Below are 13,538 nucleotides of genomic sequence, written 5' to 3' on the forward strand. Positions count from 1 at the left end.
ATATTGACCTAGGGAAGAAGTCTGAATTGCTTTCACAGTAAAATTGTCGCCAGAATTGTTACTTTTTTTTTATAATACTTCAATGGTCTGATACTACTTTTTTCTTGGGGCATTTTGCTCATTCATTTTCAAGAACTCTTATTTTGCAATTAATCTGTGCACACATTTTTATAAATGTGCCTCATTGGGTATACCTAATAAAATGATAATAGTATCTGTACTGGAATGTTTTATTTGATATAAAAATTATACTCTGTAACCAGTTGTATGGTTGTACATAATTCACAGTGTCATGCAATGCTACATTTCTTGAACGTTGGCTGAACCTCCCCCTTCTTTTGGTATTTCAATAGCCTCTGGTCCAGAGTAATCATAAGACAGGAAGTAGATATCTGTGATTCTTAGTTACAAGGAATGAAAGCCGAGTTTTCCTCAGTAATCACACTGACTGACTAACGCACTTTGCTTGTTGAAGGGCGCCCTCTTCTGTTTTCTGCATGTTTTACTGCATTTGTATTATTTATATTAGAACCTCTGATCCTCTGGGTTGTATATGTATTTTAGGGGGCATATTCAATTGTTTAGTTTCCCCGCTGTGTTAAAACTATTACCAGTATTTCATAACTGGTATTTCATATTACTGGATTTCAGCTCGCAGCTCCCTGAGCCGCGAGCTGAAATCCAGCGAGAAGTGTACCGTAATAACGGTATTTACGCGCACTATTACTGTAATGACGGTAATAGTGCACGCTCCGCAAGATTTTTGGCTATAACGCCAACAATTGAATATGCCCCTAGGAGTGTTAGCCAATAATTAAAAATATAAATTACTTCATTGTTATTTACAAAACAAAAGATTCCTTGCATAACTGCACATTGGATTTTTGTACTGCTCAATACACTCACTTATGTCCTTTCCTTAAATGCAGTATTTTATTCCATAAGCCATCTTATTGTGGCTGTTATCAAAATTCTAAAATTACCAATTTCACATTGGCTTGATACTTAGGAACAACATTATCAGCTGATCACTGATTAATCTGCTGTACAAATGAGATGTTATATGGACTCGACATGACATGCTCATGCACTGTAATTCAAGAGCACTAAAAATAGAAATGTGGTAAATAAATTTATTATGATTTTGCTGAATATCGAATTCTGCAAAATCCCGAACCAAGCAAAAAATGTAATTGCATGAGTAACAGCGCTACAGTGCTGCTTGTTTTGGTGTTGACAATCAGGAACAGGGAAGGTATGAAGACGGTATGTCAGTTTCTCATATGTTCTAGCCAATCTGCACCTTTGTTAGACATTAACACAATGCTGTGTGAATTTGAACTGTTCCTGATACTAAACACGGGGATAAGAAGCAGAACTGACATTGGTTGATTCTCTGAACTGTATGGGGGGGCTTCAGTTTTTTTTGTTTGTTAGAAGATGTTGGCTTAAAATTACATTTTAGCTGTATTGCCCTTTAAGTAATCTGTGTGACATTTATATATCTTTAATTCTAGCATTTTTAAAATTTAGGACTGCAAATCCCAAATCTCTGGTGGCTATACAATGCAGATCCCAAATCTCTGGTGGCTATGTTGCATACATTCTCCTAATAACAGCTAATGGCCCATTTTCACAAAGAGGCTGGAACTAGGTACGAAAATAAGATTTATTTACCAATTGGCAGAGAACAAAGGAGTACACATCTACATGTGGTTTATTTGTTTTGAAAACATTCTAACAGTTCATGTCTTATAATAGCCTTGCCTCTTTTCCAAGTCACAAATTAATTAAAATAAGCTATATTTAACATGTACAAGTATACCAAGAAATATTGAGTACAGTTGGATGAAGATTTGAACGTTTTGAATATGAGACTTGTTTTCAGAAACATACCTAATATTTCAGTTCTTAAAGAGAAATAATTAATTTATATAATATACCATATACGTGTATTGTTTTCATGAAATAATAATATGTAGAAATCCAAACTGCTATATAATGCAGACCCGAAATCTCTGGTGGCTTTAAAATGCATACCATATACAATGCAAATCCCAAGTCTGATGCCTTTACAATGCAGAACCTAGCTCATCGACAACTGTACAATGCAGACCCCACTTCTCTATACAGCCATCAGATGTCTGGATGCTTTACTGTGCTCACCGACTACCACTTAACAGTGCTCTGATTGGTGGGTAGCAATGGCCAATCATAACAGGATTACCAGGAGCCATCTACTAGCGGTGACAGCTTCCTGACACACCTGAAGGTTTGGAGAGAGCATCTCAGGAGAGGGATCTTTAGATCTTTCCCCTGCAGCCTCCATCATCTCCCCAATGCAAATTCAGCTATGCCATAGGAACCTGTAAGTAAAAATGTTATGGAAATTATGATTACTTTATTATAGACATACTTGCCTACTTTTGGATGGCTCCCTCCAGGAGATCACTGAAGAGGGGTTTAGGGGGGAGGGCAGAAGGGGGCAGGGCTTCGCTAATTGCATCATTTTGGTCCCTCCCCCAGTGATGCAATGCCTGTTTTGGGTCGTCTTTTTACACACCCAAAGCATGCATTACGTAACTGGGGGTGAGGTCAAGATGCAGTGATTAGCAAAGCCCCACCTCCTCCACAACTCCATGCCGACTCTGATAAGGGAGAATGCCAGCTCTCCCGGAATTCGGGAGTCTCCCGGACATTCCAAGAGAATTGGCATGTACGATTATAGATTAATCACAAGAGACAGGCTCCTATTGGAGCCCCTCTTTCCCGGCTATTCAATTTTAATAAATTGGCACATTAATTATTTTTTTTATCATTGCCATAAGAAATAAAAATTTACGTGAGTAATTTAAGTTTGGTCGTAAAGAAACCACCAAGTGTTCCTATAGTAGTTTTCCCTTATTTGGGATTTAAACTGATTTATGAATCTCTGATCCTAGGTCACAGGTATGTGCCTTTACATTAAATTTATCAGAAGTACAGTTTTGGGGGCAAATTATGACTTTATACCTGCAAATTCATAGACATAACTTCACTCTTCTCCAGTCTTATTCCGTTTTTCCCACCCACCTAAGACGAATAATTTAACATTTGCTCTCTCATTCCCAAACAGTAGGAAAATCTGACACTGGCTATTATCCAATTCTGAAATGAGTTAAATATAACACATATAAGGACCTGAAGAGTGTCAGTTTAAAGAATAGACATTGAAATTTGGGTCCCAACCGAGGACAATTAGGAGGTACGCAGAGTCAATGAACATGGTTACAGATAAACAGAGCGCTAATTACCACACAGCTACTTGTCGTTTTGAGGAAGTTTGTCCCAACTGTCTTCCCGTTCCTGGTTGACGTTACAGTCACATGACCAGAAACCTGGGACACGTGAGGCCGGCAGTGTGTAGTGGGAAAGGAAGAGACAGAACTGTGCAGCATGCTGAGTGCTTGCTGACCTATGTGAGTGTACTCAGGACCAGGGCTCAATAAAGCTTTGCTCAGCACACTGGTTATAGTAGGTGCACATAGACAATGTGACCAAAGTGTGATACCCCTATCTTCCCCTCATCTGACCCTACAGCTGGACGTCTTCCACCTGGTGCCCTTCTCACAATGAACCTATAATTGCAGTTACAGGACCTCTGCTGAGTTCCAGGATAACTGCAATCATAATCTAAATGGGACGTTCCGGTGCAGAGGTTTTTGTACTGGGAGAATAATTGTGTGGCAATGCCCATTATTAAGATAGGATTTTGATTTCTGTGACCAAGGCATACTTATTACATCCGTTTTGTAGGCTGAGTAACATTTATATATACGGTCATACTTAACAGGTTTGGCTTTTATATAAAGCGCATGTGTGCATCCTGTATTGTCCAACATGTGTGAAACTAAAAATGCCAGCTACAGACCAGCCAATACGACCCATTGCTCGACCATTTGTTTGGCTATGCATTTCCCATTTTATGTTTGACCGAATTAACATGAGGTCACTTAGTTGCTATCAAGCATGCATTTGTCATTTCATTAATGAATGAATGCAGGTTTAGTAAGTTGAAAATACCTCCCTAACTGCATTACAAGCCACCACATCACCTTGCTTGTCACAGTTTATATGCCTCTGATTTAAAGATTTCTAGTTGGTAAACTATGTTTACCGTAACACAATCATTTTTGCATAGCTTGCAGATTCAAACCTAGGTTTCTTATTATAGGCTATGTTACCATGTGTTTATTACAAAGCAGAATTATGTGTGCAAAGGTACTTTAGATTCATCATTAAAACGCAACAGGTGCATGCAGAAGCTGGAAAATAAATGCAGACATTTATCATTAGTTCATTGTTACAATGTGTGTATGATATTCCGTGTTTTTGTTTCTTTTTCTGTATTGTCAACTGTTTTTTGTATTATTTATTTTATGTACTTGATGTTGCACTTAGAACTATGTCTGACATTGATTCCTATTCTGAAATGTATGATTAAAACTAATATAAAAGGCATTAAAAAGTGCAATATAAGAAGATGCAAAATGGAACATAGATGCACACAAAAAAATAGATTAAATGACTTTGGACAAATGTTGGGCGTGCAAGTGTGCTTAGTTCTGCAGCTCCAGTGGTTCATTGTGCATTACTGTAAACATCACATCAAAGTCAATCATCCTACCAGTGTTATACCTTTTTATAAAATAAACTTTTCAGTTTGACTCCTAAAATACTGCTTGATTTAGCCACATTTTTGTCTTCAAGGAATCATGAGTATGACGGGACATTGGGACACCCTCGATTACAAGTGGCCAATTTTGTGTTTGTGCCTCTGGCTTTTTATTGCATTGCTCAAAATGCGTTACAATTCCATAGTGTAAAATATTGGTGCCAGTCTGGTCCCATTAAAAGTATACGATGAGACCAGAAGAACTCCACCCCTTAGCTAGTGTAAATTTCAATTCCTTTTGTTGTGTACAAATGGCTGTGTCCTCCGCGCAATAAGGATCGTTCCTAAAAAACGCACTCTCTCCACCACTTTATTTCATGATCAATGATCTCGATCCACAAAAGGAAATCTCTTTTCTGTACTGCCCACAAATTGATGTGACCGCTCTGTACTTTGCACAGGCAAACAGGAGGAGTTGGGTATTCCTAGCAAACACCGCTCTCTTGCTCAATAAGCCATGTCCATCTGTGGAATTCTCTTAGAAATGGCACAAATTGAGGGACATTGCATGTCTAACACTGCTTCCTTGATCGGTGTGGTCACTTTCCGCTTCATAGATGACCTTCACAGTGCCATACAATGAGTGTGTTTTCAGATTTATGATTACCACCACTGCCCAGAGCATTAATGCAGTATATTTCTTTACCTATTCTTACATGATTGCTGTTTATTAGGTAATCTTAATGTATAATCCATTTATAAAGACAACTTAAAATCCATTTACAAAGTAAGTAATGACTTTTTTCTGTTTTCTAATTCGGTCTCATGACCTTGCAGAAAAAACAGGCTGTTTGGAATTGTAAAGAACCTAAGTGATGGCATCGGATGCAGCACATGGCAGTGTATCCAATGAATGGGACACAGTTCTCCAAGCTCCAGCTCCTCCTCCTTGTGACTCTTCTTGTCCTGATGCACTTGGCAGCTCTCACTTGCTTTTTCCCACTCAGGATCCAGAATACCAAGACCAATCAGTTGAACAGCCAAGCGAGGTCCCTTCTCATTTGACAAAGGAAGATATATTCAGGGATTCATATAGTACAGATGAAGCCAGCGAGGCTTTATCAGATGAGGAAGGAGCCATTCGAGGACTATCTGCCCTTCCTGTGGAGAACAGCATAACTCGGAGGGTCCTGTGTGCACGTTGCAGGTGAGAATGATTTGACCACTGCATCCCAAGAGCAAAGTGTGCATGTAATTAAAACTGGAAGTGAGTTCTGTCTAGGATCTTGCACAACACGATTGCTACAGGCTAAACATATGTCAAGTAAAAAGCTGCTATTGCACATGTATTTTTTAGGAAGTTTGTATGACTCTAGATGCTCGTTTTATAGTGGACCAGTCAGTGTATTTAATTTCTTCATGATCAAATTAATTTTGCACATTCATGACCAAATTTGTTTTCCGATGTTCAGCTACTTTTTTTATTTTATAAAACGAGACAATGGCACATTAGTTTTATTAAGGAGCCAAAATGCTGTATTGTCGGGCACCCCATTACATTGTATCTCAGATGAGACATTAATAACCTGAGACCTGAACAGTCGGAGTATTTTTTTTAATTTTGTTTTATTAATTATGGTTCTAATTTGCATTTTTTGCTTTGGAAAAAAAATAGTCCGACCTTGTAAAAGCATTTTCATAGAAATAAATAAAGATGTGGTTTTAAAAAAAAAAAACTTTTTGTAACAACACTAGAGTGGATTGAGGATAGGTACCTACTGCAGAAAATTCTTCCCGATATCTTTAACCATTTTACCAACGACTGAAAGTCCCGATCAGCATGTTGATTTGTGTGTACACAGTAACACTATTTTACGTGACTTACCTTCAGATCTGTGCTCTTCATCTGCCATAACCATCTGCTGAAAAGTTTGTACTCTGGAGATCTGCCTACACTGCTGGTCGTGAGTGCATACACACTTCAGTGTTTTCCCCGACATCAGTTATAGATATGTTTATTATGTTAATCAAATCAAACAATGCAATATGTTTTGGAGTGATAGACCATGATCGTTGGAGCGTACACGCTAATGCAATATCGAACCTAATGGTCGTTTATCATGTAATCATCCAGATATTTGGATAAAAACCTGTAGTGTGTACCCAGCCTGAGAGTGCTTCCAATACAGCACTCCTTTCATTTTCTCTTTTTTAAGTAATAGTGAAACTTTGTTCAGGGAGAGCACCCCCATAGAAGGTTATACAAAACACAACATAAAGGAAATAAGTATAATATGATCGGGAAAATCCACTGAAAGTCATACGTATGTAATTGTCGCATCCGGTGCTGATAAAAAAATAATCTCTTAAGTTATTTGCAATTCTTTTTACACATGTACAGTGCTGCAAAGCAAATTTTAACACCGCGCACATCGGCTTGTGTCCAACTGTAAATCTGGCGTTATGTTATATAAACATAGCAGTTATTTTTCTATACTATTTAGCTGTGTATTTTACACAGGCTTATTTGTACTGAATATTATGGCCAAATGTGTTTTTAATTGTTTACTGTTTACTTAATTATTTTAATTGTTTTAGGGCTTGTTCACATGTATGCTCTGAGAAAATAGTTAAAATATGTGAAATATAATACATTTATTTGCATTTTTACAATATAGTAGTTGTGCTGCAAAGTCACCAATTAGCTGATTATGCTGTTTGTAGTTTAGATGACCTCTGTCAATCTAAAAGCGGGCACATGTGCAGCAATATCCCTGGGGATATACAGCATGTGTGGCTCTAAAATGAAATTGATGCCCAATATTCATATGTGCATCGCTCAAATCGTGGTCAAATTGCTTTTGTAAAATTCTAATTTTTGACCAGTGTAATCGGTCATCAGTCTATATTAACAGGCTCCAGTGTAGGCCAGAAATAGTCACTGTGCAGTGAACGGTAGGATGTGATTGGCCAACTTGAAAAGTGATGCTTGGGTGAGTGGCACAATTGTGCAATATGTGGGCAGCTTAATTGAGTGAATAGAGCAAAAGTTATCTCCAATTAAGTGGCCCAAAGATGGCTAGTTACACCCCTACATAGTGGCTGACACACACAGACATTTAAAAAAAAAGAAAAGAAAAAGATAAAAATCTGAACTATTTTAACATTAATACAGGACACTACATATTTTAAAAGGGTAGAATACACAATCCCCCACCCCCTTAAAATAATTCCACAATACAATAGTGCTGGTCAGTGAGTTATTTGTTCAAATTTTTTATAGTTTTTAATCATGTCTATGAAGTGGTGTTGGATAATTTTCTTTTTCTCACAGCTGTAAATAGGCATACTGTACAGTACTTTATCAGCTCTTTGTGGTGCGTGGATAGTGTAATTTTGCACCTTTGTCTAGCCCTTTTGATTCTACTATTTCTTGAGTTAATACCAAACTTAACAGACCCCAATCTGGTGGCAGGTGTGCACCGCAGATCCTAATGCTGGTGGCTAGTATACAGTATAAATTCCAGTTCTGATTTCACTTATACAGTAGAGACTTTAAGCAGCTATATAGCTGTGACCTTAATTTTGGTAGCTAGTAACCAAAACCAACCTCATTCTGATGACTCATATACAGTGCAGACACATATTCTGGTGGAAAGTTTTAAAAAGCAAAATCCAATTCTGGTTACTAGTGTACAATGCAAATTTCTGGAGGAGTATGTGCTTTTCAGAAATAGTAAATAAAATGTAGTCATCTGCATCTTTTCAGTTTGGAGTATATATAGAGATGGAATGAAATCCAGAGGGTAAATGTATGAAGCTGAGAGTTTTCCGGCGGGTTTGAAAAAACAATCAGATTATAGCTATCATTTATTTAGTACATTCTACAAAATGATAGCTAGAATGTGATTGGTTGGCCTCCACTTTTCAAACCCGCCGGAAAACTCTGAGCTTGATACATTTACCCCCAGGATCCTAATTTAACTGTGTTGTTTTTTTTTTAGCGTACATGGCATATAATTATTGCTTTTCAGACCTAAAATTATAATTTAGACTCCCTTGCTATATAAAATAAACCTCAGTTTTGGTTTGGGTTTTGGAAGAATCTTATGTACTAGTAATCAATATTAAGCCAAATCTTTAAAGTGAACCTGTCACCAGGTCCTACATTGGGTTTGTATTTGTCATGCCTTGTGGACTTTCTAATGAGCAAAACATATGGGGTTCCTCTTCATCCAAAGGGAGCATATAATGTGACATGCTCTCAAGATTGTTGCTGGACTTTGAACCTGAGTGAGGCTGGCAGCATATGTTATGCTAAATATTACCTTTGGTGTTATGGTGAATGAGAGGGTCCCATGATGTTTCCAGTAGTCAGGTGGGGGTGCTTCTGTCAACAGTGTTTTGTGAAAAAAGGTGAGGGGATTGAATTAGCCTTTATAAAATGGACTTCTTATGCTAGACCTCTGGGACAAAATGGGTTCACAGAGAGGAGCATTTTATTTTGCTTATTACATAGGGCGTTAAGGTTTTTATATTTGGTTCATCATTAAAATGTATGTGTTCTTAACAGCATGTACTAGTAGCAAATGGTTTAATCATCATGTCAAATCTAGTTTGGAATTTACTAACTAACTGGGTACTGTTAATGCAACATAACAACAAAGACACTGTTTTATATTTCTATTGATTAATCTTTTGTTAAAAATATGCTTTGCTTGAAAACAAACATATGTGACAGACATTTGTAGTATAATTACTGCTTGCTCTGGAATAGAAAATGGATTTATTGATTTTTTTCTTCACCACTAAGTAGAATAACGCTTTGCCATACAACGGTCGCTAATCCTGACACTTCAAGAAAGATAAGATTTTTGTAATACTGTACACACTTAAAGGCAATATTAATTTGCTTTTTATTCAAAGTGTTAGGTGATAGGTCACATGCAGTAAATCATTGGATTATTATGCTTTTGTATTGTGCTTAAGGGGGATCTGTAGCTTTCTTTTTTAAATTATATATTTAATGCAAGTCATACAGTAGAGCATATATCTATATAAAGCAAAAAAGGCAAATCTGTATAAGTTGATTTAAAATGTAAAGTGGGGGAAGAGTGTAGGACAGCGGGATAAGAGAGGGAACGAAGGGGTGATGGTGATTAGCAAGAGCCGAAAGACAACGTCTTGCATATATTTGTAGGCTGACACACAGTTAAAACAACATACAATAAATTACGTAGCTTTCTATATGTGCAAGAGTACTATTTATATCAAAATAAGGAGGGCGTTTGGAAGTGGTTCGTCCATCCCACTTTTTCAGGAAAAAGGATGATGAATCCTAGAGAGTTCTGGTGATATATTTTATTTTGTATATGTGTCTGATTCTGCGGAGGACTGACTCCAGAACAGAGTGATATTGGGTCTCTCCAGGAAGCTGTCTCTCAATTCGCTACATTGCATACGTGATTAATTAGTGTGTTTCAGAGTATTGGGAACTGAACGATGGAGAGTCTTGATAAATGATCCCCAATGATTGATCTCATTAGGTTTTTGATCTATTGACCAAAATTGGGGCATGTCCACCAGAGGTGTGCAAATATCCCAGTTTGGGTGCAATTTTCATACATGCAGCCATCTTTCCCACACTGTTCGTAAGTAATGTCCAACCGATTCAGATGTGATTGGATGAAGTGTTATGGAGCTACTATTCAGCAGAGCCAGCAAGTCTGCAAGTTCCAGAAAAGTTTGTAGTCCAGTAATCACAAACCTTCCAGGCAAATCCTCAGCACGCCAGTAGATTTTCCCAATTGTAAAGCGCTGGCACTATATCAACAAATGTTGATGATGATGATGATGATAGATTTTTAAAATAAAGTGACACACAAGCCTCTCCTGCAGGCCTTTTTTAAAGACCCACCAAAATTTCACACGCTGGGAATCCCTCCCTACAGGGTTATCCACAGGTCTTAGGAAAAAGGTTTGCCCTGATTGGTGGAGTTCAAAGAGGGGCTGTACAGGAGAATAGTCATGTTTAGGGCCAATTGAGTTCACCCCCACTGCTTTCATGCCTCAATGTCTGACTCAGTTCTAAGGGAGAACAATGTCACCCTCCTTGGTGATGGTGGGTGATAACCAGTCACTCCCTGTTTTAACCCCTTATAGTCATTTGTGATGTCAGAGGGACTGCAGCTGCTCCTAGCTTCCTGTCCTTAGTGTCTCTAAAGAAGACACTAAGGACAGGAAGTGACTGCCCCAGAATAAAACATCTCACCTGGCCCTGTTTAAGAACAGTAGCTGACCACTCAATCCTATACTTCAGGTTGACTGCTGGGAAATAACAAGCCTTATTATGTCCATTCCATCACAATGACTAGTGGTCGAAATGGCCCAGCATACAGTGGTATGAACTAATAGAGCTTCTCCCCACTCCTCACTACTTGGCAATTGATTGCCACAAGCAGATGTGTCTCCAATGCAGAAATCATAGTGGATGAGCTATTTCCATAGGTCTGAGTGTATTTTGGTATCCAGAAAAATGACTGCCATAATTCACCTAAAACTGATGTTCTGGGGAAAGGTCTAATTTCAAACTTTTCTGCAGATTCAACAAAACCTTTGAGTTCTCCTGTTTTTTTCTTCCACTTGCCATGGTCAGAATTCATCTTGAGACACAGGCAGGTAAACATTTTACTAATTTAATGATCTAGCCAGATCTCTGCTCCATGTGTGTGTGCATGTAGTTTTGTGTCTCATTATGTGTGTGAGACATGGGAGAAGTTGGGTGCAAAGAGAGGATAGCTTAACATCACTATACGTTTGTATTTTACTAAAATACAAACGTATTCGGGAACGAAGAGGCAGTGAAAAGGTACGTTTTTAACTTCACTTGAACAGCAGTTTTTCGTGACTGTTGCTCCTGTGGAGATTTTTTAATAAATTTGAGAAATAGTTCAATCCTTAACCATGCGATAAGAATTGATAACTATTTTTCATTTGTGCCGAATATTGATAAATGTGCCCCTATGTATTACTAAGATCAGGGCTAGTCCAGCTACAGCACAAAAGTTCCCAAGCTCAGCTTGGTGCCTGAGATATTTGGTAGATCTTGCTGCATTGAAATGGGTGAGGAATTCTTAATGGATTTAGTTACTATATGAGTTACATGAAAATCACTCTGGACCTATGGGACAGAAGTGATTTTTTCATACATACTTTTTACTTCTTTGCTGGAGAACTAAAGACTTGAACTTGGAGTGCAATAATTATGTTTAAGCAACATTTTGTTCCTCCCAGCAGTGTATGATTTAGCTGTTGTTTTATGAGGATACAGAACTGAGCAGCCACCGGTATAACACAGGCTGCATAGTGTACAATTGAGTGCTTTTGCATTATTTTACTTAGTGTTCTGGTGCATTTATTCGGCCTCTCTTCACCATACACCCCATAAAAGATGCACATAAGGCAACGTCGGGTATGGAACTTGTGTAAACTTGATAATGGCCAGTGGTGCCTCTGCTGAAGTGAAAATAAAACCAGGTAATGATGTGTTTAACAAGATACAGCCTCTCTTTTTTTTATAACGCCCTATAAAACAAATGGGACAGATGTTTGTTCCCTATTGAATTTGCCTGTCTATCTCTTGTTCTGAAAATCACAATTAAGTAAGACAGTTCTTTATAGCAACATAAAATAAGGCAAGACCAGGATAGCTCACAGCAGTCTACTTTATCATTGTACAGGTTGTTCCACAAAACATATAGATTTAAAAGCTATACATACTTGGTGAGATAAACCGGAGTGGTATTTTCATATGAATATAAAATTAATTTATCCACTAAACTGTATGCCTCAGAACACATGCATCTGTGATAACTGAACCTCTGCCTAATTTTTTTTTTCTCAGTTATGTATTTTCTTTATTATTATTATTATTTTTTTAAACATATTTTATTGAATCAGTTCAGAAACATTCAATACAATAATAATTGTATGCACTGGGATTCATTTGCAGGTGCAACTAACATACAAGAATATTCACATTGTTGCTTGTTTAGGGGATACAATTACCGGAGAGAAGACTTATTCATTATTATTTTAATTTGTTAAAGGTAATATAGTATGACATTTTAAAATTATATACTATATAGTCTATTGTAAAAAATATTTTTAAAGCAAAAAGAGGAACCTGAAAATGTAGTGTTTTACTGCATTTGATGTGTTTAGCTCAGACAAGCCTACTATGCACCTATATTTTTATTTTACAGACCACAAATAGATTCTAAAATTATACAGTAATTTTACATTTCTTTTGAGAAAAAAAAGTCCCTTAAAAAGACTAAAATAGAAATATATACACTATATAGACATTAGTATTTGGCCACACCTGTTAATTATTAAATGGAGGTGTTTCAATCAGACTCGTTGCCAGAGGTATATAAAATCAAGCACTTAGCCATGCAGTCTCCATTTGCAAACATTTCTGATACAAAATGGGTCGTTCTGAAGATCTCGGTGACTTCCAGCATGGTACTTTGATAGGATGACACCTTTGCAGTAAGATGGTTCGTGAAATTTCATCCCTGCTGTATATTCCACGGTCAACTGTAAGTGATATTATTAGAAAGTGAAAGCGTTTAGGAACAACAGCAACTCAGCCATGAAGCAGTAGACCACGTAATACCACAGAGTGGGGTCAACTACTACTAAGGCGCATGGTGTTTAAAAGTCATCAACGTTCTGCTGATTCCATAGCTGAAGAGTTCTGAACTTCCATTGGCATTAATGTAAGCACAAAAACTGTGTGGCGGGAGCTTAATGGAATGGGTTTCCCCACCGAGCTGCTGCTTGCAAGCCTCGCATCACTAAGACCAATGCCAAGCATCTG

At 37.6% G+C, this 13,538-nt stretch overlaps 1 protein-coding gene and 1 long non-coding RNA gene across 5 annotated transcripts in view; one reads left to right on the plus strand and one right to left on the minus strand.

Annotated features, from left to right (window-relative positions):
• Positions 1 to 1,655: 1,655 nt before the first annotated feature.
• LOC142097498 (uncharacterized) lies at positions 1,656 to 3,321 on the minus strand. 2 transcript variants are annotated; one of them, XR_012678193.1, is made up of 3 exons: positions 3,294 to 3,321; positions 3,013 to 3,147; positions 1,656 to 2,366 (listed from the first exon to the last, which is right to left on the minus strand). It is a non-coding gene; the product is annotated as an uncharacterized LOC142097498 (long non-coding RNA). The 2 variants fall into 2 exon arrangements; XR_012678192.1 differs by lacking the exon at positions 3,294 to 3,321 and having other exon boundaries at positions 3,013 to 3,284.
• Positions 3,322 to 3,350: 29 nt separating this feature from the next.
• Positions 3,351 to 13,538, plus strand: part of DTWD2 (DTW motif tRNA-uridine aminocarboxypropyltransferase 2) — a 191,227-nt gene continuing 181,039 nt past the window's right edge. The window contains exons 1-2 of one of the 3 annotated variants that reach the window (XM_075179360.1): positions 3,351 to 3,462; positions 5,492 to 5,861. In XM_075179360.1, coding sequence (XP_075035461.1) covers positions 5,530 to 5,861 — 332 coding nt within the window. In that variant the 5' untranslated portion in view covers positions 3,351 to 3,462; positions 5,492 to 5,529. Of the gene's footprint in view, positions 3,463 to 5,472; positions 5,862 to 13,538 lie in introns of those variants that run through there. The other 2 variants (XM_075179352.1, XM_075179370.1) reach the window with 2 other exon arrangements.

The sequence above is a fragment of the Mixophyes fleayi genome, chromosome 1 (genome assembly GCF_038048845.1).
Source record: "Mixophyes fleayi isolate aMixFle1 chromosome 1, aMixFle1.hap1, whole genome shotgun sequence".
In the NCBI taxonomy this organism is placed as follows: Eukaryota; Metazoa; Chordata; class Amphibia; order Anura; family Limnodynastidae; genus Mixophyes; species Mixophyes fleayi.